The sequence below is a fragment of the Haliotis cracherodii genome, unplaced genomic scaffold, assembly GCF_022045235.1.
Source record: "Haliotis cracherodii isolate W230 unplaced genomic scaffold, xgHalCrac1.p SCAF_9, whole genome shotgun sequence".
NCBI classification, from domain to species: domain Eukaryota; kingdom Metazoa; phylum Mollusca; class Gastropoda; order Lepetellida; family Haliotidae; genus Haliotis; species Haliotis cracherodii.
In genome coordinates, this window is record NW_027266343.1 from 40489667 (window position 1) to 40517626 (window position 27960).

The 27960-nt window shown below is 40.8% G+C and overlaps 2 protein-coding genes across 2 annotated transcripts in view; one reads left to right on the forward strand and one right to left on the reverse strand.

Moving 5' to 3' along the window:
* The window catches only part of LOC139452857 (shootin-1-like), a 42270-nt gene extending 22665 nt beyond the window's left edge, over positions 1-19605 (reverse strand). Inside the window, exons 1-2 of the mRNA XM_071234495.1 lie at positions 19494-19605; positions 3424-3476 (exon numbers count right to left, since the gene is read on the reverse strand). Coding sequence (XP_071090596.1) covers positions 3424-3476; positions 19494-19587 — 147 coding nt within the window. The 5' untranslated portion in view covers positions 19588-19605. The remainder of the gene's footprint in view (positions 1-3423; positions 3477-19493) is intronic.
* A 3562-nt stretch (positions 19606-23167) lies between these two features.
* LOC139452681 (uncharacterized) lies at positions 23168-26380 on the forward strand. Its single transcript, XM_071234225.1, has 3 exons — positions 23168-23301; positions 24985-25040; positions 25905-26380. The coding sequence occupies exons 1-3, from the start codon at positions 23168-23170 to the stop codon at positions 26378-26380; spliced, it is 666 nt and encodes a 221-aa protein (XP_071090326.1).
* The last annotated feature ends 1580 nt before the right edge of the window (positions 26381-27960 follow it).

Below are 27960 nucleotides of genomic sequence, written 5' to 3' on the forward strand. Positions count from 1 at the left end.
TCAGAAACAATGGTTATATCCATGGTTAAAAACATTTAGATTGGTAGTTGATCAATGTAGCGTGCAACTAAATAAATGACCCAGAATAATAAGACTTGTTTATACAATGTCATCAGCATGCTTGTCGATCATGTCATGCATGAAAACTGTAGGAGATATTAAATCCACCGCCTCAGTGCATCCCCGTATTTTGGAGAGTGAGTGAGTGTTGTTGGATCAGTAGACACTGACAATGTCTGAACATGGTTGTTGTCTTAGAATATTCATATCTCCATAAGTTTAATTGTTTTTTTAATATTATTTTAACCTTTTATCATGACACTGATTTCTGCAGTAGTCAATACACACAAACATGGCTTCAATGGAACTCTTAGATAGTGACATCAGCGATGACTAAGGTCGGCCATCTTGTCAGTGAACATGTGCTTTATTGTGTAGCATCAGGAAGTACAGTTTTTTTAACAATGGGTAAGGTGAGGTGAAGTGGGGTTTAACGTCACGTCCTGGATTATTTTAACAATTGGAGCAAAGCAGCGTTTTTTAAAGTTCTCTGACTAGGAAACCAATGCAGAGTGACGGAAGGTGTGGGTTGAGTAATATCTCACACACACACACACACATACACACACACACACACACACACACACACACACACTTTTAAAAAACAAATGTAGTACATGTATGTTGTAGGTAGTAAAATATTCGATATTTTGGACCTCTCCCTTTTGAAAATGCTGGATGTCACTGGTAGGACTGGGACGGGTAACTCGGGTACCCGGGTCGGGGGGGTACTGAGTAGGACCCGAGTACCCACAGGACTACTCGGACCCGTGGTTAGTCATGTGCTATATAGTTTAATGACAAAAACTATCTACAACTATATGGTTACACTACAAGTCACCAATGTTCGCATTTCTTTCTGACTAGGCACCCATTCCTGTGGTTAAATAAAGATATAACTTAAGTCAACTTCAGTATGATCAGATTGTTTAAAACATTATCTAAATACGATTTGCAAGTGCTGTGGTAAAAAAAATCCCAATCGGACATTTTGTATCTCTTGAGACCTACAGTGGGTACCCGGATAGGGTCTGGTAATAGGGGGGTGGCTACCCGGGTAGTAAATTTGGACTCGTCCCAGCCCTAGTCACAGGCTTATGTCACAGTCACACTACTTTGTGAAATGGGCCTTGGTGAAATAATGTATATTGTATAATATTATAATGTATAAGGCTGTGAGTGTATGCTGTGTCAAATCCTGATTATCACGATGTCAATAGCGGTAATCTGACCGTGGTTGCTGTAAATAACAGTGAGTTGTGCGATCTACCGATCACTTCGCATACGATTTCGCCAAAATTATTGTAAACATTATAATAATTATTGAATGGAATACTGAATAATATTAATCAAATATATTGCAATCTCAAGTCCAGATAAACAGTGAATTTTTTTTTTTATTACCAGATGTTATAATGATAGGATTAAATTGCGTTCTTCAGTTTGGATTTGTTGACTGGTATTTCCGGTGTTACGTGATCGCGGTGATCAGCTGATAATGTTTTCTGAGATGGGGGAAAACATTGTGTCAATGGAAAACTTGAGTTTACTAAAAATGTTAGTAAATTTTGGGAGCCATGCTTTACCGTGCTACAACCAAAGCACTCAATAACGAGGGAAAACTGTACATAACAACTTGTAATGTGTGTGAAAAGTCGTACGAAAATACTCTGTTTGAAGGGGGCGTGGCCTAAATGAAAATGTCCGATTGGGATTTTAAATTTTCCAGACCCCTGTTCACAGCCACAAAAAAATATCAACTTTGACTTCTTTTCTTACCACCATTAAGTTGTTTACATTTAAATGCTCATATACCAAAAATACCACAATGCCAGATTGAGTTTAATCACTGCAAAAGGAAACATTTTCTCAAGGTTAGAATAGGTCTTCAGCAACCTTGTCGTAAGAGGAGATTAATGGAATCAAGTGGTCAGGCTTGCTGACCTGGTTGATGCATGTCATCGTATCCCAATGGCATAGATTGGTGCTCATGATGTCAATCATTGGATTGTCTGGTCCAGTCTTGATTATATACAGACCGCTATCAAATAACTGGAATAATGCTGAGTGGCTTTCGATAAAAAACAACAAACAAACCAGGGTGGCGATTCACAAAAACACTACAACCTCCATGTCTCTACAACCTAGAAAAGGAAGTTGTAAGCTATAGTCTGGAAGGTAATTTAAGGTACCGACGTTTACTACAATATCTGAAAAACTATTGGACCTACTCCAGTCAAAGTTGGTATGAGATTATTAAACAGTCATACATAATTTGATATTACATTTAAAGACAATCAGTGCATGAATAAAAAATCTGTCTATTTAGCTATCACTATATTTCATCAACAACCAGACCTGTTCGTCACGGGTGGAACAAGCATTCATTGTAACAGCCATCTGCATAATGCTACCCCTGCGTCACAGGGCCATATGACACAGTTGAACCAATCAACTCAACTTGAAAGGGTGCACGGGAATCACGCACGCACAAATATGGTGTTAGCATTGGGTGTCTCAACGTGCTTGATTAAAAATTGGCCCATGGCCCTTAATAATGATTCAGTGCTGATAGAATTGCAACCTCATCTATGTTTATAATAGACTCATCAGCTGAATACTGATTTTTTTACCCATTTAAAATACATTTCTTAGACAGAAAAGTTTCCGATTAAGACATAATATTAGTAATACTTGAATACAAGACCAAATGACATATAAATATGGAATGTCAATACCAGAAAATGATCGTTTTGGATTATCTGCTGAAACTGATTCCCTTGGGCGTAAATGGCAAAAAAGTGGTGACCATTGTATGAATGGTGTACATGAACGGTGGTGTTTGCGTAAAGAATGAAGCATTGTATAGTTGATATCAATGGGTAAAAGAAAGCCTAATTTTGTCCTCACTTCAACTACCTCAGAAATGAGGTGAGGCAAGCTGAAATGGGGTTTAATGTCATGTCCAAGGTTTATAGCAAAGTGGATGCATTGTGTGTGGCTGCTTGTACTTGTCCGGACTGATGCCGATTTTAACGTGCTGGCCCACTGAGATACCATGCCGCAGTTTAAAACGAATACCCCACTCAGACACAGTATACCGACTCCTAGCCAACCAGTCCTTGTTTTAGCCCCTTAATCCTGAGCGCCAGACAGGGTAACAACAAGTACCATCTTTTAACGTCTTTTGGTATGGTGCGTGTGGGGATCGAACGCCGGACTTTCCGTGCTGCTTTACCACTAGACCACAGAGACGCTCCTCAGAAATGAAAACAAAGCTTACAAAAAATATCTTGGTCAGTAAATAAATATTTTGTGTTTTAAAATTTGAACACAAGAGGGACAATGACTCATCCTGCTCACCTTGGCTTCATTTTCTTTTTGTTTTTTCAGAACTTCTTCATATTTGTCCACAACTGCAAAAAAAAGAGAAAACACTACTGAAACACAAGAATACTTAGATTAAGGCAGTCCGCTGGTCAGAGGGATTAACTCTTTCTGAGATCGGTAGTTTCCAAATCTAGACAAGTTAATCTAACTTTTCACTGAAAATAGAAGGAGGTCAGTGAGCATTCTGTTGAGCTAGACACAACTTAGGGCTGGGACGAGTCCAAATTTACTACCCGGGTATCCAACCCCTATTCCCAAACCCTACCCGGGTACTTGCTGTACGTCCTAAGAGGTTGGTACAAAATGTCCGATAGGGAATTGTTTGACAATAGTCCTTGCAAAGAATATTTAGGTACACTATAAAACAATCTGGTCATGCATAACTGAAGTTGACTGAAGTTTTATCTTTATTCAAAAATATTTGAGTCAGGAATGTGTGAACAGTCGTGACCAGTAGTGTATTCACGGAGTTCTAGATAATTTTTTTGGCTTAAAACAATATATCATGTAAGGAAGAGAATTTATGGATGTCAACTCCTTTATTATGAGGAACACAACGTTTCGGAGTATATGCTTACTCCTTCATCAGGTGAATGAATGCTATGAGGCAGAGAATATATATATATATATGTAAGGACAACAAAAGAAATAAGTTAACAAGGGTGGAAACTTAACAAGGGATAATTGACATCAATTGACAGATAACTGACATCCATAAATTCTCTTCCTTATGTGTATCACTTCTAAATGCCTTTCAAAGATTAAATATATCGCGTGACTAAGCACGGGTCCGGGTAGTCCTGTGGGTATCCAGGTCCTGCTCAGTACCCACCTAACCTGAGTACCTGGGTACCCGGGTACCCGGGTACCCATCCCAGCCCTGGCACAATTTATTACCCGGATACCCACCCCCCTATTTCCTGACCCTACCCGGATACCCGCTGTAGGTCTCAAGAGGTAAGTACAAACTGTCCAATTGGGAAAAGTTTGACCCTAGCCCTGGCAAAATGTGTTTAGACACACGTATAAAATGATCTGGTATATACAATGAAGTTGACTGAAGTTTTATTTTTATTCAAACATATAAAAGTCAGAAGGAATGGGCAAAGTAGTCAGAAAGAACTGCAAACACTAGTGACTTGTAGTTAAAACATACAGTCCTAGATAATGTTTGATTTTAAACAACATATCTTGTGACTAACCACAGGTCCGGGTAGTCCTGATGGTACCCGGGTCCTACTCAGTACCCATCTGACCCGAGTACCCGTCCCAGCCCTACTGTTCAGTGTGAATAACTGAAAACAATCTCAACAGAATCCATGGTGGCGGGTGCTACCTGTAGGGCAGGACAAGACCAACCCTTTTCACAAAAACCTGGTGTCATCACTCATTTTCAGTGATCCATTCCCATTTTTACAACTATTTTGCCTGTCACGCCCAATGGATATTCAAGACCTGGTTATTCTTCGGTGTCAACATCATATATTTATAGAGGATAATAACACTAGTGAACATACTGAGGACCTTTCAGATTGAAAGGATCATTTTAACACAGTTTATACAGATAAATTCTATTTCATGTAACCATAAGTTGTAATAATGTTGCACTGTAACAATAGTCCAAACTACAAGCTTAGGCATATCTTGTTTGCCTTGAACAGCGGTGATAGGAAAATATTTGCTGGCTTAGGGAGTAGGGACAGACCAAGTGATATTTTTGGTGTGGTGTCTGGGATTTTATCGAAAAATAAAAATTGGCCCTGAAATTTCTTGTAAAAAAAATGCTTCCGAAGTTTGCAAAAGTTACATTGTTCCAAGGTGTGTATCTTAAAAAAATTCAGACTCATACAGCTGAAGATGAAAAAATATCTAATCTCAATACAAAATTGTGAGCACACTAGCGGATGACTGGTTCCTGGTTTATAGAGCCGGTTGGGCGGGAGCTGCGTTATTTTTCTGAGCGATGTCACTGCATCATTGTCTTCAGTTTTAAGTGTTAATGATTAAATAAACAGTCTGTGATATTTGTTATTATTATTATTGACTTATTTATTGATAAGAACTGAGTTCATTCAATATATTTTCGTTTGTGGAGAAAAAAACATAAATAACAGTGTGCACACTGTGTTTAAATTCTAAAAACTTACATATGTTTACACATCCAGAAACGCAAAAATATATCAATGTCAATTTTCAACATACTGACTTACAATTACCTTCAGTTTGTTGTGTGTGGAGCTGCCTGAGTCAACATTAAACCAATAAACATCAAATAATGTCTGTCACTATACGGTCGACACCTGATTGTAATCTTGGGACAGACATTTCCATTCACAGATTGTATGTGTGATCAGGTCACACAAAGGTTTGACTTTGGGGATCTACCGGTACAAGGAAGTGGAATTTAAGATACTCCAACTGTACATACGGTATTCGACGTAATAAGCGCCCCGCTCTAATAAGCGCCCACAGCGATATATGCTAATATATTGGCTAGTAAACAATTCCAATTAGCACCCCTTCCGATTTATCAATGTACACAAGACTTATTTATTCGTGTATAATACGCACTCATGTGTTATATGCACCCTTGATTGTGGGCAATTAAATTCTGTAAAAATGTATCTGTCGTATATAAACAGTTCAGACTGTCGGCATGAACCACGAAATTTATCTTTCAACTCTGTTTTTTCCACCAAAGTAATATTCTAAGAGCCCCCTATTTCTAATTTTGAGAGTGCCCTGGGCGCTTATTACGTTGAATATGGTACATTAAGTAAGGCAGTGGGGTGGAGGTATTGACTAACACTATTTGCAGGTGCTTACATTGGAAATTGAATAGAATATGAAGTACATATCAATGACAAACACTTCCTTAACTGAGTCAGGCGAGGATACAAAAAAGGCTTTGTGCTGTTTTTAACAGGATAACATGACACCCAAAGACATATTGCTTTATGAAAGATTTGCATTCACTCGCATTCACTGGTACAAGTATGTAACGATGTGATCCCAGAGTAGATACCCCCTTTTCCAACAAGTTGTATCAACACTACCAGGTATTCAGCCGCAGGGTTTTACTGGATACAGATGGTTTAAAAAATAAGTTCATTATATTTATTTTTTAAAATAAGAACCTTATATCTATTTAAAAAAGAATGTCCATTACATTCATGTTTTTAAATAAGCCCATTATATTTATTTTTCAAAATTAGTTCATTATATTTATTTTTTAAAATAAGACCATTATATTTATTTTTAAGATAAGTCCCTTATGTTTATTAAAAAAAAGAAAGTCCTTTATATTTATTTTCTAAAGGAATTTATACTTTTAAACACTCTAAAAAAGTGTGTAATCATGAAAATAATCAGTCTGATGAAATCTGCTAACTAATAATAGATTGTTTTCACGATACTCCCAAATCTGTTAAAGTTTTCCTCCAGTTTACCATCCTCCACAATATACATCTGAACTATAATCCTAGAAACAGTCATAGCGACAGACATTAAACGATTGTACTTGTTTCCCTGTCTTGCACTCGGCAATATGGATAAAACAAGGACTGGTCGGCTCGAAGTCAACATACTGTGTCTGAGTGGGGTATCAACGTTAAAAACTGTGGCATGGACTAGCACTATGAAGCCTAAAGTCCGGACTAGCACAGGCAGCCACACACACGTTCATGCATGAACTAAATGCTAAGCAAGGCTTCACACATTTCATAATTTCTAAATTAGATAGAAAGGATTAGTCCTACATACCAAGGCTTGGATGGGTAACTCGGGTACTCGGGTCGGGTGGGTACTGAGTAGGACCCGGGTACCCACAGGACTACCCGGACCCATGGTTAGTCACGTGATATATTGCTTAATGGCAAAATTATCTTAAACACTATGGTTACACTATAAGTGACAAATGTTCACATTTTATTCCCGACTATGCATACATTCCTGCTGACTTTATATGTTTGCATAAAGATAAAACTTCAGTCAACTTCAGTGTATGCATGACCAGATCAATATATATCTGTATCTAAATACGTTTTGAGAGGAGTACGGTCAAAAGTTTCCCAATCTGACATTTTGTACCTATCTCTTGAGAACTACAGCGGGTACCCAGGTAGGGTCGGGTAATAGGGGGGTTGGGTACCAGGGTAGTCAATTTGGACTTGTCCCAGCCCTACTACATACAATTTCAATTTAATAAAACAATGTACTGCCATCAAAATTTGTCATTTAAATTTTGAGCAGCATATGTCTTTGCATCCTAACTTTCTGTATCACAGGGTAACACTGTCAGGAACTATAGTGACTTTGTCAAGCGCTTTTCTTATCGCAATGTTTCATTGGTCAGATGGTATATTTCCAGCCAATCATGAACAGTATTGCCTTGATCTGTTATGGTTTGTCCTGATTTTTGTTGATTTGATTTATTGACTTTTGCCATTGACTTACCGGGTATTACATTTGTTTGATCCACATCATTGACCTGTATAGCTTTGGTGCCTAAATCACTGTATATATTATTTTTTTTTTTTTTTTTTGCTATTTATTTAATGTCACACTCAGCAATATTCCAGCTATGTGATTAGGGTCTTCAAATAATCAAGTCTGGACTAGTGACAGATATCATGAGCATCAATCCACCAAATTGGGACACACTGATATGCAGTCAAGCAAGTCACCAAGCCTGCCCTGACAACTCAATCCATTTAGTCACCTTTTACAACCAGCACAGGTTGATGGCACTCTACCCGGATCTTCAAGGTGTTCTACATATCATTAAATAATGGCAGGAAAAATAGACGTGACATGCTCTTATGTTATCCCTAGGTACAAAACGCCCATGTGTTGAGCTCAAGGAACTATGAATGAACATTAAATGATGAGACATTTTTTATCATAACAATAAATAAGGAAGTGTATTAAGTGTTCAATTTTAACGCAGTCATGATACAATCAAAATTATGCGAGTTTGTGAGTGTTGAACATTTCCCAAAATTTCAGTCACACAACCGGACTGGCAACATTGCAACGTTACCAGACCAGATAAAATGTTACCATTCCAGAACTTTCTAGACTAACAAACAAAAGTAACAATGGGCTAAACATAAGAAGAGTACTGTTTAATGATAGTTCTCAGATAATAACCATAAACCAGTCGATTGTCAACTTAATAACTTTTTCCCCCAACCATCGAGTGTGAAACTTTTCAAAACTGACTGCTGTCATCTTCAACACTTGGGCTGGGATGGGTAACTTGGGGACTCGGGTCGGGTGGGTACTCAGAAGGACCTGGGTACCCACAGGACTACCCGGACCCGTGGTTAGTCATGTGATATATTGTTTAATGACAATGATCTACAACTGTATATGGTTACACTACAAGTCACTGATGTTCGCATTTCTTTCTGACTATGCACCCATTTCTTCTTATGTTTGAATAAAGATAAAACTTCAGTCAACTTCCGTGATTGCATGACCAGATTGTTTTATACATGTAACTTATACATTTTGTCCAGGGCTACGGTCAAACTATTCCCAATCAGACATTTTGTACCCATCTCTGCAGCATGCACCCGGGTAGGGTCGGGTAATGGGGGGGGGCACCCGGGTAGGGTCAGGTAAAGGGGGGGTGGGCACCCGGGTAGGGTCGGGTAATAGGGGGGATGGTACCTGGTTGTAAATTTGGACTCATCCAAGCCCTAGTTTGTACACATTCATAATTCATATGAAAAGACCTGAAATTCCCAGTGAAAGAATGATCCTAGACACATAAGGTTATGACATAAATCAAACAAAAAGGCTTGTATGCCATGTTGACAGCTGCACAATGTGAATAAATCAAGCAACTGTAACAGGAAGATTTACACAGGGAATAAACAATTAAGACATGAAACTTAAATACACCTCACTTATATCAACAAAATAAATCAAGTTTAAAGTCAAATTTAAGTTATTAATCAGCTTAACATCATGTCTGGATGACAAGGATATAATGAGAGGTCTCGTCACATCTGACAGTTCCCCATGCATATTCCGGGTTAGAATTTGTCCCCAGCAACCTATGCTAGTCATAAGAGGCAACCTAATTGCTCGGGTGACTTGTTTGATGGTGTGGATTGTTAGTATTTTGTTACTCATGATATCAATCACTGGATTGTCTGGTCCAGACTTGATTAGGGATTTGTATATTTAAAATTTTGAGCCTGAATTCTTTTTTAAGAAAAACACCTTGCAACAATGTAATTTTTGCAGCAGGCAATTTCTTATTTTTTCAACAGTCTGAAGCATAATAATTTTTTTCATGAATTTCAAGGGACAATTTTTTTTTAATATACTGTATTTGATGTAATAAGCGACCACGGTGATATTTGCTAATATATTGGCTAGTGAACAATCCCAATTAGCACCCCTTCCGATTGACCAATGTACACAAGACTGAATGGTGCTTGACCGTATATTGACATGTCATCAATATTTAGCCGTTAGGTCACAGATAATGCCATGCATCAGTTGTTGGATAAACTGTTCCACCCCTGTTCATAATACCTCAACTCTCCAACAACCCACCAAAATATTCCAGTCCTCATCACCCTCCAAATGCTCAGTCCTTAAACCGATCAACCTTTTTGTATCACTTAGAATTCAGGGTCGAAAATACCATTGCAGCAGAAAAGCAATTTGTGTAGAAGTAAACCTCAATTAACCATCTATGCAGTAGATGTTAAATTCAAACTCTACATGGTGGAACATGATATTCATTGTCCAACTTGAAAATCAGAATCAGGATTTTAGTGGTAGATGGTTTGTGATGTCAGCAAACCACACTCACAGAAATATTTTCATTAAAATGACAAGAATAACCATTACATACTCCGAATGAACATGAAAAAACACATAAAAATAATATTATCGATTCGCTTTAATGTTCATATTTCAGTTGTCATCATATATAAACAATATTGAAACAATTATAATAGATAAATTAAATATTGGTTACAAATAAAATCTAACATAAACGGTCCAAAAATGCAGGAAATAGCGTTTAAGAGTATCTTATTTTTTTACATTCCTGGGGGAGCTAGAGGGCCCCATAAAATTGGTTTAGCTTACACTTAAAATTTGCCTTGTGGCGCCCCTGCAGAACAACAAACTCAACATTGAATTCTTTTATTTCAGCAGAAGTTATTTCTACTATAATATTTTCAGGACTTAATCAGTTAATCTGCTTGATTTTGCCTGTGGTACGTCAGCGGATTGACCAAACAAACATAAATATAGATGGTAATCAAAAAACAATATGTCAGCATTATCAGGTGTGATAAAACAATAAAACTTATCATCCACTTGGTAAAATCAAGGAAGTGGCTCTATGTAATCCTGAAACACTTCAGGCAAGCCTCTATCAGCATAACTGACTACTTAAGTATTGTTCAACTTCAATAACGTCAAAATATAAATTATTTTAGGATTTTTTTGTATCTTATAATTGATATAATCAAACAGACTTTCTAACACACTAACAGGGAAGGAAACATTTGTGAAGTTTTGAGTTAGCAGATCCTTAAAATAAAACTGTCTGATACCCTGGGAAGTCTATGTAAGTCTATAGGATGTTCACGTAAACATATCTGTGTGTATTGTTCCTCTTGCCTCTTGTTTCACTTGGCTAAGTTTCCGAAACATGACAAGAGGACAGGAAGTTAGGTCAATGAACTCTAAAATTGTTCACTCTCTTGTTCACTACATATATATACGTCCTGTCTGACACAATGACTACCTCAGTAACAGGAGGAAGATTTCTGTCTCAGATCTGGTTACTGCCTCTGACTCGATACAACAGCCACCCTTCTGGCGATAAACACGAACAGGCAAAGCAAATACACCTGTGTTGCTGAATGGTTGAGTTAGTGAGTGGTTGAGTGAGTGGTTGAGTGGTTGAGTGAGTGGTTGAGTGAGTGGTTGAGTGAGTGGTTGAGTGGTTGAGTGAGTGGAATGACTGAGTCATCAGGTAGAACACTTGCCCCTACACACACCCCTGAAGAGCAACCATGGAATGACTGAGTCAGTATGTAGAACACTTGCCCCTACACACACCCCTGAAGAGCCACCATGGAATGACTGAGTCAGTATGTTGAACACTTGCCCCTACACACACTCCTGAAGAGCCACCATGGAATGACTGAGTCAGTATGTAGAACACTTGCCCTACACACACCCCTGAGGAGCAACCAAGGAATGACTGAGTCAGTATGTAGAACACTTGCCCCTACACACACTCCTGAAGAGCCACCAAGGAATGACTGAGTCAGTATGTAGAACACTTGCCCCTACACACACTCCTGAAGAGCCACCATGGAATGACTGAGTCAGTATGTAGAACACTTGCCCCTACACACAACCCTTAAGAGCAACCATGGAATGACTGAGTCAGTATGTAGAACACTTGCCCCTACACACACCCCTGAAGAGCCACCATGGAATGACTGAGTCAGTATGTAGAACACTTGCCCCTTCACACACCCCTGAAGAGCCACCATGGAATGACTGAGTCATCAGGTAGAACACTTGCCCCTAAACACACTCCTGAAGAGCCACCATGGAATGACTGAGTCAGTATGTAGAACACTTGCCCCTACACCCCCCCCCTGAAGAGCCACCATGGAATGACTGAGTCAGCATGTAGAACACTTGCCCCTAAACACACTCCTGAAGAGCCACCATGGAATGACTGAGTCAGTATGTAGAACACTTGCCCCTTCACACACCCCTGAAGAGCCACCATGGAATGACTGAGTCATCAGGTAGAACACTTGCCCCTAAACACACTCCTGAAGAGCCACCATGGAATGACTGAGTCAGTATGTAGAACACTTGCCCCTACACCCCCCCCCCTGAAGAGCCACCATGGAATGACTGAGTCATCAGGTAGAACACTTGCCCCTAAACACACTCCTGAAGAGCCACCATGGAATGACTGAGTCAGTATGTAGAACACTTGCCCCTACACACACCTCTGAAGAGCCACCATGGAATGACTAAGTCAGTATGTACAACACTTGCCCCTTCACAAAACCCTGAAGAGCCACCATGGAATGACTGAGTCAGTATGTACAACACTTGCCCCTACACACACCCCTGAAGAGCCACCATGGAATGACTGAGTCATCAGGTAGAACACTTGCCCCTAAACACACTCCTGAAGAGCCACCATGGAATGACTGAGTCAGTATGTACAACACTTGCCCCTACACACACCCCTGAAGAGCCACCATGGAATGACTGAGTCAGCAGGTAGAACACTTGCTCCTACACACACCTCTGAAGAGCCACCAAGGAATGACTGAGTCAGTATGTAGAACACTTGCCCCTACACACACCCCTGAAGAGCCACCATGGAATGACTGAGTCAGTATGTAGAACACTTGCCCCTACACACACCCCTGAAGAGCAACCATGGAATGACTGAGTCAGTATGTAGAACACTTGCCCCTACACACAACCCTGAAGAGCCACCATGGAATGACTGAGTCAGTATGTAGAACACTTGCCCCTACACACACCCCTGAAGAGCCACCATGGAATGACTGAGTCAGTATGTAGAACACTTGCCCCTAAACACACTCCTGAAGAGCCACCATGGAATGACTGAGTCATCAGGTAGAACACTTGCCCCTAAACACACCCCTGAAGAGCCACCATGGAATGACTGAGTCAGTATGTAGAACACTTGCCCCTACACACACCCCTGAAGAGCCACCATGGAATGACTGAGTCAGTATGTAGAACACTTGCCCCTTAACACACTCCTGAAGAGCCACCATGGAATGACTGAGTCATCAGGTAGAACAATTGCCCCTACACACACCCCTGAGGAGCAACCATGGAATGACTGAGTCAGTATGTAGAACACTTGCCCTACACACACCCCTGAGGAGCAACCATGGAATGACTGAGTCAGTATGTAGAACACTTGCCCCTACACACACCCCTGAAGAGCCACCATGGAATGACTGAGTCAGTATGTAGAACACTTGCCCCTACACACACTCCTGAAGAGCCACCATGGAATGACTGAGTCAGTATGTAGAACACTTGCCCCTACACACAACCCTTAAGAGCAACCATGGAATGACTGAGTCAGTATGTAGAACACTTGCCCCTACACACACCCCTGAAGAGCCACCATGGAATGACTGAGTCAGTATGTAGAACACTTGCCCCTTCACACACCCCTGAAGAGCCACCATGGAATGACTGAGTCATCAGGTAGAACACTTGCCCCTAAACACACTCCTGAAGAGCCACCATGGAATGACTGAGTCAGTATGTAGAACACTTGCCCCTACACCCCCCCCCCTGAAGAGCCACCATGGAATGACTGAGTCAGCATGTAGAACACTTGCCCCTAAACACACTCCTGAAGAGCCACCATGGAATGACTGAGTCAGTATGTAGAACACTTGCCCCTTCACACACCCCTGAAGAGCCACCATGGAATGACTGAGTCATCAGGTAGAACACTTGCCCCTAAACACACTCCTGAAGAGCCACCATGGAATGACTGAGTCAGTATGTAGAACACTTGCCCCTACACCCCCCCCCTGAAGAGCCACCATGGAATGACTGAGTCATCAGGTAGAACACTTGCCCCTAAACACACTCCTGAAGAGCCACCATGGAATGACTGAGTCAGTATGTAGAACACTTGCCCCTACACACACCTCTGAAGAGCCACCATGGAATGACTAAGTCAGTATGTACAACACTTGCCCCTTCACAAAACCCTGAAGAGCCACCATGGAATGACTGAGTCAGTATGTACAACACTTGCCCCTACACACACCCCTGAAGAGCCACCATGGAATGACTGAGTCATCAGGTAGAACACTTGCCCCTAAACACACTCCTGAAGAGCCACCATGGAATGACTGAGTCAGTATGTACAACACTTGCCCCTACACACACCCCTGAAGAGCCACCATGGAATGACTGAGTCAGCAGGTAGAACACTTGCTCCTACACACACCTCTGAAGAGCCACCAAGGAATGACTGAGTCAGTATGTAGAACACTTGCCCCTACACACACCCCTGAAGAGCCACCATGGAATGACTGAGTCAGTATGTAGAACACTTGCCCCTACACACACCCCTGAAGAGCAACCATGGAATGACTGAGTCAGTATGTAGAACACTTGCCCCTACACACAACCCTGAAGAGCCACCATGGAATGACTGAGTCAGTATGTAGAACACTTGCCCCTACACACACCCCTGAAGAGCCACCATGGAATGACTGAGTCAGTATGTAGAACACTTGCCCCTAAACACACTCCTGAAGAGCCACCATGGAATGACTGAGTCATCAGGTAGAACACTTGCCCCTAAACACACCCCTGAAGAGCCACCATGGAATGACTGAGTCAGTATGTAGAACACTTGCCCCTACACACACCCCTGAAGAGCCACCATGGAATGACTGAGTCAGTATGTAGAACACTTGCCCCTTAACACACTCCTGAAGAGCCACCATGGAATGACTGAGTCATCAGGTAGAACACTTGCCCCTACACACACCCCTGAAGAGCCACCATGGAATGACTGAGTCAGTATGTAGAACACTTGCCCCTACACACACCCCTGAAGAGCCACCATGGAATGACTGAGTCAGTATGTAGAACACTTGCCCTACACACACCCCTGAAGAGCTACCATGGAATGACTGAGTCAGTATGTAGAACAATTGCCCCTACACACAACCCCTGAAGAGCCACCATGGAATGACTGAGTCAGTATGTAGAACACTTGCCCCTACACACACCACTGAAGAGCTACCATGGAATGACTGAGTCAGTATGTAGAACACTTGCCCCTACACACACCCCTGAAGAGCCACCATGGAATGACTGAGTCAGTATGTAGAACACTTGCCCCTACACACACCCCTGAAGAGCCACCATGGAATGACTGAGTCAGTATGTAGAACACTTGCCCTTACACACACCCCTGAAGAGCCACCATGGAATGACTGAGTCAGTATGTAGAACACTTGCCCCTACACACACCCCTGAAGAGCCACCATGGAATGACTGAGTCAGTATGTAGAACAGTTGCCCCTACACACACCCCTGAAGAGTCAGCATGGAATGACTGAGTCAGTATGTAGAACACTTGCCCCTACACACAACCCTGAAGAGCCACCATGGAATGACTGAGTCAGTATGTAGAACAATTGCCCCTACACACAACCCTGAAGAGCCACCATGGAATGACTGAGTCAGTATGTAGAACAATTGCCCCTACACACAACCCTGAAGAGCCACCATGGAAAGAGTGGGGATGACACATGCTGTATGAAACCTGTACAATGTAGACCCTATAGAATAAAGAAGGGGTTGACTGACCTACATCTGTGTCTAACACAAACAACATGATGAAAGGGTCTTTGTTTTATCCTGACACATTTTACATCAGTAATGACCCTTGTTTGTTATATTTTTCGCATTTCACCTTGCAACATGTGTGTATCTGGTGTACAGAAATGTAAAACATGAATTGTTTCCCTATGCATGAATTATAGACAGTTAGTCTTGTTTCTTGTGACTTTTTTTCAAAAGTTTTCAAAGCTTAAACATATATTGAAGTGAACCTGATATACCATAGGATGTCTTCTACCACGCCCCCTGCAGCATGTAGTCTGAAGATGTGGGCCTAGGTCATGTTGACCCTGGCTGTGTTGCCTGCAACTATGACACACAAAATATGGTAAGACGTGGGCAAGGCAAAACCAGTGCAAAAACAAATTCAAGTTGAAAAAGTCCTTTAGAAAAAGTCATAAAAATAAAATTTAAAAAATAAATAAATAAATTTTGAAAAATAAATAAATATTTAATAAAAAAAATATAAAAAATGATTAAATCAAATAAATAATAAATTTAAATAAAATTTTGAGGAAGAAAACCTTTATAAAGCGGTAACTTGATAAGCTATTTTTGGCAGCGAACCATGTTGAGATTTCCCCTATGATTAAAGCCTGATATATTGACACATGGCAGGGTAATATTTGCTTTCGGTCTTTACTTTCATACCTCCACTACATTCCGAGAGATAGCATGATTGCAATGTTCTTCAAAATGCAAAAGATGACACGAGAGTCGTGAATTTACTGCTTATAGCTAAACAATGTCTACAAGGTATGTTTAGGGGTTATATAACCCTCTCACTCCCATATACATCCTTATAATAAAACATTGTTCTGCAACAAGGTCAAGTGGTCCTTTTCGTACTACATTTGTCTAAAGCAATATTTTCAACAATAAATTCCGTAGCTGACAAGTCGAGAGTTAAAAAGTCTTATGTCAATGTGCACCGTCACATTGCATTGACAGAATAATGTCCTGTCCTGTATCTCAACCACCCCCACCGGGGTAGAATAGGTCTTAAGCAACCCATGCTTGCCGTGAAAGGCAACTATACTTGTCATAAGAAGCGACTAACAGGATCGGGTGGTCAGGCTCGCTGACTTGGTTGATGCATGTCATCCATCCCAATTGCGTGGATCGATGTCCATGATGTAAATCACTGGATTGTCTGGTCCATACTCAATTATTTACAGACCACAGTCATATAGCGGGATTATTGCTGAATATGGCGTAAAACAACATACCAAACCAAAAATAATATCTTTCGGTATGACGCGGTTGGAAATCTTACCTTCCGCTCTACTAGACCACAGAGTCAGTCAAAAAAACATTGACAAAGTGGGAACATATTAGAAAATAACATAACTTTATATTCGTTTTTTTATTTGTTTGTTTGTTGTTTAACGCCGCTCTCAGCAATATTGTCGTAAGAGGCGACTATAGGGATTGGGTGGTCAGGCTCGCTGACTTGGTTGATGCATGTCATCGATCCCAATTGCGTGGATCGATGCTGATGATATTTATCACTGGATTGTCTGGTCCAGACTTGATTATTTACAGACTGCTGTCATATATGTAGCTGGAATATTGCTGAGTGCGTCGTTAAACAACAAACAAACAAACAAACAAAATTAATAATAATCAAAGCCGAACACTTTAGTTTTCATTTTCCCTGTTGTCAAAATGAGCTCAACTCAAAAACAGAAATATAGTCCTTGTTTTCATTTCTGTTTAAAGTTGCTGTATCATAAACTTGTCAAACTTAATTTGAAACTTACATTGTTTCACTTCAATACACATGACCACTGGATTGATTGTCTATGGTTTTATGCTGCCTTTAGCAATATTCAAGCTACATCACGACAGGGGACACAAGAAATTGACTTCCTACATTGTACCGCGGAAAATCGAACAAGAGCCTTCGGCTACCTTATCCCCTGTGGACAATTGGAAGAGGATGCAATTATCTTTTAAAGGATATACAGGGGTATGCGATAAAATTATATTTCTCTATATAAAATGGCTGTTTTAATTTTATGCATGACCTTAAAACTTTCCCCGGGGCACACCCTTCTGATGAACCTGTACCCAAGGCTTTCCAGGTCTTACATTCATTTTGCTTTGTTTACACACACACCGATCTTAAAAATAAAACAATTCAGAAAAAGATAAACTCAGAATGACAAAATCTTTCTATACAGCTGATGATAATGATCCCTGTGACAAAAGTATAATCTGAGGGATTTTTATATGACTAAAACAGAATTTTTTTCCAATGATATATTTTCATTTATTTTTTCATCACCTTACTGATACAAATGAAAGTTAAAGATAGTTAAAAAAAATTCCTATACACAATACATTTTAACTTTTTAATTTTTCTTTACCTAACAACTTATTTTAACACTTTCAAAATGTGTGAACCAAAAAAAACCATGCCTGGCCTCATAACCTCCTCAGCTATCACAAGCCCGAAGACATCGGCATACGTTTGAGAGCTTTTCTGACTGTCAATATGAATTACAATGCCATAAATACCTGCAGTGATGTAACTATGTACTCTGATTTGATATGACGTCATAATGTTTAGACAAGCATCGTAAATTCTTTTCCCCAAACTAACTAAATATCTGTCAAGGAAGACAAAAAAAAAAAGACACAAATTAGAACTGAATGGGGCATTTGTCAGAATATCTGCTATTTTGTTTTTGAAATAAATAACATCATTTTGTGTCAATTTTGTTTTTCTTTAGGCTCAAATGGCCACATCTAGCTACAGAATTACCTCGTTTTTACCAGCTCCTCACTATTAACAATAACATATATAATGAATAAATAATAAATTTGAAATATTTTTAAATTTATTTTATGGTTAAAATAATGATATTTGAGGGAGTTACATTAGAACATTTTTTGTTTGTGTTCAAGAGGTCATGAAAAATAAGAGTGAGTGAGTGAGTGAGTGAGTGAGGTTTGATGCTGCTTTTAGAATTATTGCTGCAATATCACAGAGAGGCACCAGAAATAAATTCACACTTTCTATCAACATAGGGAATCGAACCTGGGTCTTCGGAATGACAACCAATGGCCTTTTTGGCTTAACAAGTGAGCTACCCAACCATCCCTTAAGGTTTTCCAACAAGGTCACAAAATGACAAAATGACAAAATGTACTCGGCCTCTGGAAAACCCCATCAATATCTCTTTACATGGGTTTCCGTAACGTAAGATAAGATACATGCGATAGAGCAACGAACACCCACAGGTTTCACAAGTGCTTCCTCTTCGCATATATATACATCAACCAACCACGTCATAAAGTCCCCGATGACAATTCATCCTGAATACTTCCCGTTGTTCTCGTTATAACGAGGTGGCTGTTACGCACACCAGCATGGGCTGTCCGATAACATATTATCAACATACCGTTAAGCGTCGTCACCTAACACTGTATACGTACACATACATGTACACTAAAGACCATATACCACGCATATTGTCTCTGATTTCAAACAGATGTATCTCGAAACCTACTGTCACTCAACCGTGGCGTATATGCACGCCTCACAGGTAGCTTGAACCTGGCCCAGTGACAGTGACAACCGTTAACGTGCTCACCTCTGTGACAGTACGACGTCAACAACTTCAGCGTCTCCTCCGACTGTTTATATTTCTGTTTCCAGTCCACATCGGCGTCTGAACGCTGCTCCATGTCGCGATGCACCCTGATACAGACCTGATACAGACAAGGCTATCCGTCAGTTTGTTTCGCGGTGACCTCACAATGAAACCAGCTTGATATACTTCCTAGTTGTTAGCCAATCAGAGAGCAGTTAACTTTGACCTATGGAGTATACCCATGACACCAATCAGTCCCGATAAAGCAGGTGCGTGATGGGTGATTGACATGCGGACGATAGCACGCCAAACCAGCCAAATCATCCCGCGGTGATATTGCTGGAATATTGCTAAATGCGGCGTAAAAAACATACTCATTTATTAAAAACATGTAAGTAGACTATTATAATACAAACCAGACAGATAAAAATAAAACATATCTTGACACCACTATTATAAGAAGAAAATTGTTTTACTCAAATACAAAAAAAAGTACACGACCTAAATCAGTCAATCTTAAAAACAATTTATCATGTCATATTAAAAAAAAAAGATATCGTCCTTACATTTCAGACTATGCTTTTCGTAAGAGGCGACTAAAGGGATCGGGTGGTCAGGGTTACTGACTTTGTTGATGCATGTCATCGATCCCAATTGCGTTGATCGATGCCCATGATATTAATCACTGGATTGTCTGGTCCAGACTCGATTATTTCCAGACCGTCGTCATATACTTGGAATATTGCTGAGTGCGGCGTTAAACAACAAACAAACAAACAACCTCACATTTCACATAGAAAATAATTAATTTGTGAGAGCCAGTGTAGATCTGCGTCTAATTGTTGACTGATATACCTCTTTTTTTTTACAAATGTAGGGACCAAAGTATTACACATACACTTTACACGTTAACATTCTTAATCTAAATACCTATATCTAATAACATTCAGGCGCCAATTACAAATAAATGTATTTATTTTCCACCGGTGATACGAATAGTGAACCTTCTGATTGTCAAGCCACTGGCACATTACGTGTTTATTATCCGTATGGTCTCAAATAACCATTTTATACAAGTTTATTAGATAAACACATTCAAAAACAGTTTATTGCACACTGCTTTTAATATTTTTTCTAAAACTTTCAAAGCGAGATTTCAAAACTCCCTCGCACGAATGGCAAGGCCTCAGAAGTTAATGTTTTGAATCATCAGGGAAGCGTCATGGGGTGTCGAACGCGCAGCCTTCGTATCGTAGCCCATTGAGTTGTACCACCAGGCGACAGAGACGCTGATAAATCACAATGATCTTTGGAATTTCTTTTTCAAGAACCGTACGCCAGGAACAGATATTTTACGCCGGTGTCTTAAGGTTCGTGGAAAGTATGTTTGAAAGATAAAAATGTAGGTAAATGTTGTTTTAACTTTCTTTTTTCGGTTAGATAAAACACTTCCTCCCGGATTTCAATGATATTTGAAACTTTTATCCCGGATGCGGATTTAAGTATCATAAAAACACTCGGATGTGCTTTATCCTACACGTTGATGAGTTGATATGATTCACAAAATGATATACAAAATCACAGACATGTTTCACGAGGACGTATTTATGAGAGTTAACCTTGTCAAGAACAAAGGCATTACTTCACTGAAGATTAATAATTCCTAAGAAATATTTTATGTCCGCTTCAGTTACGTCGTCCTTGACACAAAATGTCACATTCAGAGTAATAAAATGTGGATGTTTGCTCGCCCTGAGTTAAGTTTTTGTAACTTTTGCTTTTTGTTGTTTTTTGTTGGTTTTTTATTTAACGCCGCACTCGGCAATATTCCAGCTATGTGACGGCGGTCTGTGTAAATAATCGAGTCTGGACCAGACAATCCAGTGATTGATATCATGAGCATCGATCCACGCAATTGGGATCGATGACATGCATCAACCAAGTCAGCGAGCTTGACCACCCGATCCCGTTAGTCTCCTCTTACGACAAGCATAGACACCTTTTATGGCAAGCATGGGTTGCTGAAGACCTATTCTACCCCGGGTCTTCATTTTCTTACTTACACCCATGCTTTAACGGCAGACAGTAAAGGCCTTTACATTTGTAAAGAATGGGTATCACATTTCGACTTACGGTCACATTAGAGCCATAAACATATGATAAATGATACACGATTGTGGAATATTTCTTCTAAACAATACCACAACTCGTTTCCCGTTAAAAATGAAAACAATATTTGCATTTCGCAGGTGCATTGTGGGCACTCATCTTTCTCTGGAGTCCGACTACATCACAATCTCGAATTGTTTGATATGCATCTCTTAGAAGCTGACGGATGATACAAAAATCATACAAATATGGACGTCAACTTCTGTAATGGTGCCAGTTTGGTATAGATCCAGACATTTTAAAACTTGTTTTGCGAATCCACCGAAAATTAAAATGAAAAAAAGGCAAAATGAAAAGCAGTTAATAAATATCTTTTTAAAAGTTTCTTTACCGCTATCAAAATGAATAAATTATTTTCACATACTAGAATACCCCAAACCTTTTTACTTATTTCTTCTACTTAGTCAATATATTTTGGAGAAAAACAACATATTTTTGAAACTGGAATTTTTATTTTTCTTATTTTGTCACCTGCCGAATGTTTGGGCCCTAAATACATAAAACCAAAATAAACATAAAAATAAATAATAATCTTAATCAACAACAGATATGACTTCGATATGCACTCTGATCACTGCAGTTCGCAATGCATCACACGTATCGGAGCATATGTTGGAAGTAATCAAGCCTTATGAAGTAAGGGACCGCCTCCGTGGTAGAGCATCCGCCCGGAGAGCGGAAGGTTCGGGGTTCGATCCCCGGCCGCGTCATACCAAAAGACGTTAAAAGATAGTACTTGTTGTTACCCTGTCTGGCGCTCGGCATTAAGGGGCTAAAACAAGGACTGGTCGGCTCGGAGTCAGTATACTGTGTCTGAGTGGGGTATTCGTGTTAAACTGCGGCATGGTATCTCAGTGTGCAAGCAATATAAATCGGCATCGATCAGTCCGGACTAGTACAAGCAGCCACACACACACACACACACACACACACACACACACACGTGCATTCACGTCGCTATATAAATGCAATAATCTTGGACGCGACGTTAAACCCAATTTCACCTTACCTCACCACCTTATGAAGTAAAACATATTTCAACATGGAATTTGGCGTGTGAGACAGTCTGTGGTTCTCCTCCAGGGAAAAAATCCCTTACATAAATAAATTGTCATGCAGCTCCTTGTCGCAGATGTAGTAGCATATCCATATGATTATACAACACAGTATGTACCGAAAGGATTGCATTAGGCAAGTCTGTTCTATTCAAAATTCCGGTCACGTGAAATGCAAATTTGCCTGTGGCAATGTTGTTATGTGAAGTCACCACTGCGCCGGAGTGTGTTCTCTGAATCATTCGTGACCAACTCGTGTTATTCCGGAACAAGCCGAATAGGTTACGGAAAGGGGCGAGTGGTGACGAATGTTCTCTGAATGTCACGGGTAACTGAGACTTCACAATGTAGATGACGTCATAATCACGGTGACATCACAGTCACATCACGTGACAATGACGTAATAACAATCACCCCGGACAGTCATTCCTCTTCGATAAAGCGACAAAGATGGGTTGGCTTCCTCGTCTCGCCACCGCAGCCGCGACCGGGTCCACGACCTTTCTGAAGCTGTGCCGTTCAGGAGACATCAAGACCATCACGGACGTTGATAGCCACACATTGCGTTTGTCCGTAGGTTCAAGGTATGGTTTAGTGATTGCTTGATTTTGTTAATGCTATCTATTTGCATATATTATCAGAGTATCTAGAATTCCCCTACATGCACATGAGACAACGTCAACTGCTCATCCCGTTAAGAGCAGGTTTACGAACATGAGTTGATATTCGGATATTAATTATGAAGACTTTACCCTAAGAATAAACACATTCAGTTCACGAAACAAATCATATGCGTAATTAGTAAGCTCTCTAAATGAACTAACCCACAGAATAGATAGATCACAGCTAATGAAGAGAGACATTGAATACATTTACCCGTGGCAGACCTGTGAGTGAGTGAGTGAGTTGGGTTTAACGCCGCTTTTAACAGTATTCCAGTCATATCGCGGCATGTCAGTTTAAAGTGGGAGGAAAGCCCGAAGTGATGCAGGTTTCAGACATTAACCACTTCGGTGAAACCCACGAGCACGGGTATAGTGCTGACAAACCTAGGCCTAGAAACATAATCTGGGCGAACAGGCATTCGAACCCACAATCATATTAGGTTTCTGGCGTGGCCAAGGGACGCAACTGTGCACAGCGAATCGCGGCGCTACCCGTGCCCCCGGCAGACCTGTGAAGATCCGGGTTGGACTTGATCTTTAGTAACCTATGCTTGCAGTAAGAGGCCACTAACGGGGTCGGGTTGATGCATGTCATCGTATCCAAATTGCGTGGATCTATGTTCATGATGTCAAATGTCGACACGATTGTCTAGTCCAGACTCGATTATTCACAGACCGCCGTCACAAAGCTGGAATATTGCTGAGAGCAGTTTTAAATAAGAAACAAACCAACATTTGCCAGTGCCAGGAAGGGTTGAACGTTTAGGACATGGTTTCTTTTCCTGGCATGGTTGGATTACATATGTCTATGGAACTGATTTTCCTCCAGCTGTGGATTCAGACAAATCCCCATCAATTCAAAGACCATAGACATCAGTGTAGAGTGATTGTGAAAACTTCCGATTAAGAGAAGTTCGGCTTGTGGGGTCCGACCTATACGATTATTCTTTAACTGATGTATATGAACAGACGGGTTAATATAATTCAATCGCGCGTTCGGCTATTTCCATTACGCCGGGAATGCCACGTCCTCTTTTGGCAGATCAATCTCATTAAAATCAGACCTAAGATCTGATTTTAATGAGATTGTTGGCAGATTGAATTGAATTATATAAAATCACTTTTAAAAATATTACTCGACACGTGAGACCGGACAGCCAGACATTTCGAACACTTGCAAGCACATAATGACGTCAAAGCGCCGGTATCGTTAAACCAAGTAACGGGGCGGTGGGGTAGCCTAATGGTCACACCCAAGACCCGGGTTCGATTGCCCCGGGTTCGAAGAACATTTGTGGTGTCCCCCGGCGTTGTAGTGCTAAAAGCGGCGTAAAAACATACAGTGGTGAGTTTGATTTTACGCCGCTTTTAGCAATATTCCAGCAATATCAAGGCGGGGGACACCAGAAATGGGCTTCACACATTGTACCCATGTCGGGAATCGAACCCGGACCTTCGGGCAAACGGGCAAACGCTTTAACCACTAGGCTACCCGACCGCCCCAAAAAACATTCAGTAACTAAACCATGTAAAATATGTATACTTCTAACACCATCCTGCTTGGTTGAACCAGTGTACAATCTTATCTGTTTCATATTTCAGGTCGACAATGGACATTTCTACTGCTTTCGTCGAATTGGCAAGAAACGCAAAAGAAGGTGATATATTATGTTTCATCAATACGTATACAAACAGACTTAAATATATTTAACCTGGTAAAAACAACTACTGTGGTCGGGTAGCCTAGTATTTAAAGCGTTTGCTCGTCACGCTGAAGGTCCGGGTTCGATTCCCGACATGGGTACAATGTGTGAAGCCCATTTCTGGTGTCCCCCGCCGTGATATTGCTGGAATATTGCTAAAAGCGGCGTAAAACCATATTCACACACTCACTCCATGCATACTGATGCATTGCGGGTACAGAAAATATAGGTGTGTGTAAAAATTGTTCTTCCCGAGGTAAGGGAGGGAACTGACTTGCTGAACTAGGATGGAGTTATGGAGTTATATTTTGGCTGAACTAACGTCCATGCACTGTCCAATCAAAATCGCGTAACGAAATCTACATCCGGTTCGTAAACTGCTGGCAGACTTCGATCGATTGCATGATTTGCAAAGATTGTGTACCAACAACATAGCGTCAACAGATATTTTCCAAATCCTTTCATGTTTTTAACCAAGTATTTTGATGCACTTTCTGAAGTAAGACCCGTTTTAACTGGGCGACGCCATTGTATTTGAGGCAAATGTAAGTGACATGAGAGGTGAAATCTGATTGGTCAATAGCAGGGGCACAGAAGGGACATAGCTCGTAATACCTACTGGTGGCACTACGACCGAGCTCAGAAATTGTACGTTAAACCTATTTCTGCGAGGGTGGAAACTGGACTATTACAGTCAGTTAACTCCCTTGCCTTGGGAAGATGAAATTCTAGAAAATAGAAGTTAACAACCAACTCCTCTGGTCCTGTTAAGATACAAAGAGTGCAAAGTTAAATGACCTTGAAATTCCTTTCTTCCAGAGCTGAAGGATGCCATGGTACAGAAGATGTTGGTGTGTGCCGGTGTTGCTGCTGTCGGGGGCATCTCCTATCTGGCCTGGAGGAAGTGTGGCAAGTCTATCACCAGGTGGCTCGTGCAGAACAAGGGCGATGTTCAGGAGAATCACGGGCAGGAGAATCCCATTGATGAAGCAGAGAACCATCATGATGTTCGCGAAGAAGACAGTGAATACTCTGATGATGATGATGATGATGATGATGATGGTGATGGTGAAGAAGATGACGACGATGATGATGATGATGAAGAAGAGTCTGATGAAGAAATGGACAATGACTACCCTGACCTTGAGACCTATGTGTACGGTTCCTGGGGGAAGGGGGACGCCGCCACGATGTTCTCTGACGAGGAGATTGAGGTGCCAGCTGTGCCGGCGCCCGAGAGAAGAGTGCAGCGATCTCGCAAGAGGCTCATCCGTGTCGGGAGAATGCGAGACTAAGCTTCCGAGGGCTTCGCAGTGAGGCACGGGCTCCGTGTGCGTGCGTGCCTGCGTGCGTGGAGAAGAGTGTTTGTGTGGCGTGGATATGTGTCAGGTGTGTTTGGTGTATAAAGTGTATGCTTCCGGGATCGTGGAATGATGCCTTATGGGTAGCAAGATATGTGATTAAAATGGTCCTAATATGGCTTTAGCGAACTACCCTTGAGATGGACATGAACTAAGCACAGTTGTCAGTCAGACTAGAGTGTGTGAGTGGGTTTTACGCCACTTTTAACAGTTTCCCAGTTATGTCACGGCTTGTCAGCTTAATGTGGGAGGAAAGCCCGAAGTGATGCAGGTTTTAGACGTTTACCACTTCGGTGAAACCCACGAGCGCGGGTATGGCCTGAGACGACTGGGACCCCCGTGCCCCCCAGTGAGACTAGAAGAAGAGAGGGTTGAGATCCGAGTACAATATCAGTATTTACTGCAAGCGCTCACACACACCCTCTAAATACCACTGACCAGCAAATACAAATATGCAGTGTATGGTGTATGGATACAAATGCACCTGCATAACAGTTATGATCTTTTTCTCCTTTTGTGAATAAAAACGTAATGCCTCTAATAATTTCTTTTCCATAATAATTGCCACTGCTCAAACAACGTTTGAATAAGCGTTTGTGTTGTTTATAGTGTTTAGTTGTTTATTATTTGGGAATAATAGAGTCTGGACCAGACAATCCAGTGATTGACATCATGAGCATCGATTGACGCAAATGGATACGATGACCTGATTCAACCAAGTTAGCCAGCCTGACCACCCTATCCCGTTAGTCGCCTCTTAAGACAAACATAGTCGCCTTTTACGGCAAGAATGGATTGCTGAAGATTTATTCTACCCCGAATCTTCACGGGTCCCCCGCGGGTGTAGTTAAGGGGATAGTCAAGAATTATAATGATGTCTGTTTCAATAACCATAAAGGAAAATGGTGTAGAAAAACACGCCCAAAGTGAACGATTTAGTGAACGTCTTATCGCCGCCTTAAAGTTTTTACGGAGATATGTGGTAAAATAAAACAACTAGAAATATTCTTCATGCAGATGTTACCACTTTGATGAAACAAGTAAGCACGGTTGAAATCTGCATTCAGCGCATCCTGGCAGCTAAGGGACACAACTCTCCATGCATAGAGGGTTGAGGGGCATAAAAGAACTTGGTCGACGTATATGACTCATTTACCATTTACCTAAGTGTTCCTAACAACACAATCACAGCCTTTGTTGGAAAACAAAGATGGGTCTTGAATTAGGTTGAAACTCCTCGAGATAAAACTGACAGCATCGATGAACGACGAGGAAGAACTTTCATATACCTACGTCAATTCTTTTTTATCACGTCACATCCAATTCGTTTTTTAATTGTGGGAATGTTCCCCTCCGAAAAATCAAATATTCTCTTTGCCATTTTCTGATGAATTTTATGGGAGTTTAGCTGCCCAGCAACCGCGACGGGGTCGAACAATGCTCAGCAAAGGTAAAACGTTTTGTAAATCAAAATCAGTGACATTCAATCAGTCGAAGCAATATTAAACATCGGT

What these genes read in the sequence shown, in the direction of transcription:
- LOC139452681 (XM_071234225.1), top strand. Translation starts at nt 23,168, where the DNA reads ATGGGTTGGCTTCCTCGTCTCGCCACCGCAGCCGCGACCGGGTCCACG. An exon ending in CGTTTGTCCGTAGGTTCAAG is followed by an intron (nt 23,302 to 24,984) that starts GTATGGTTTAGT and finishes TTCATATTTCAG; the next exon opens with GTCGACAATGGACATTTCTA. An exon ending in GGCAAGAAACGCAAAAGAAG is followed by an intron (nt 25,041 to 25,904) that starts GTGATATATTAT and finishes CCTTTCTTCCAG; the next exon opens with AGCTGAAGGATGCCATGGTA.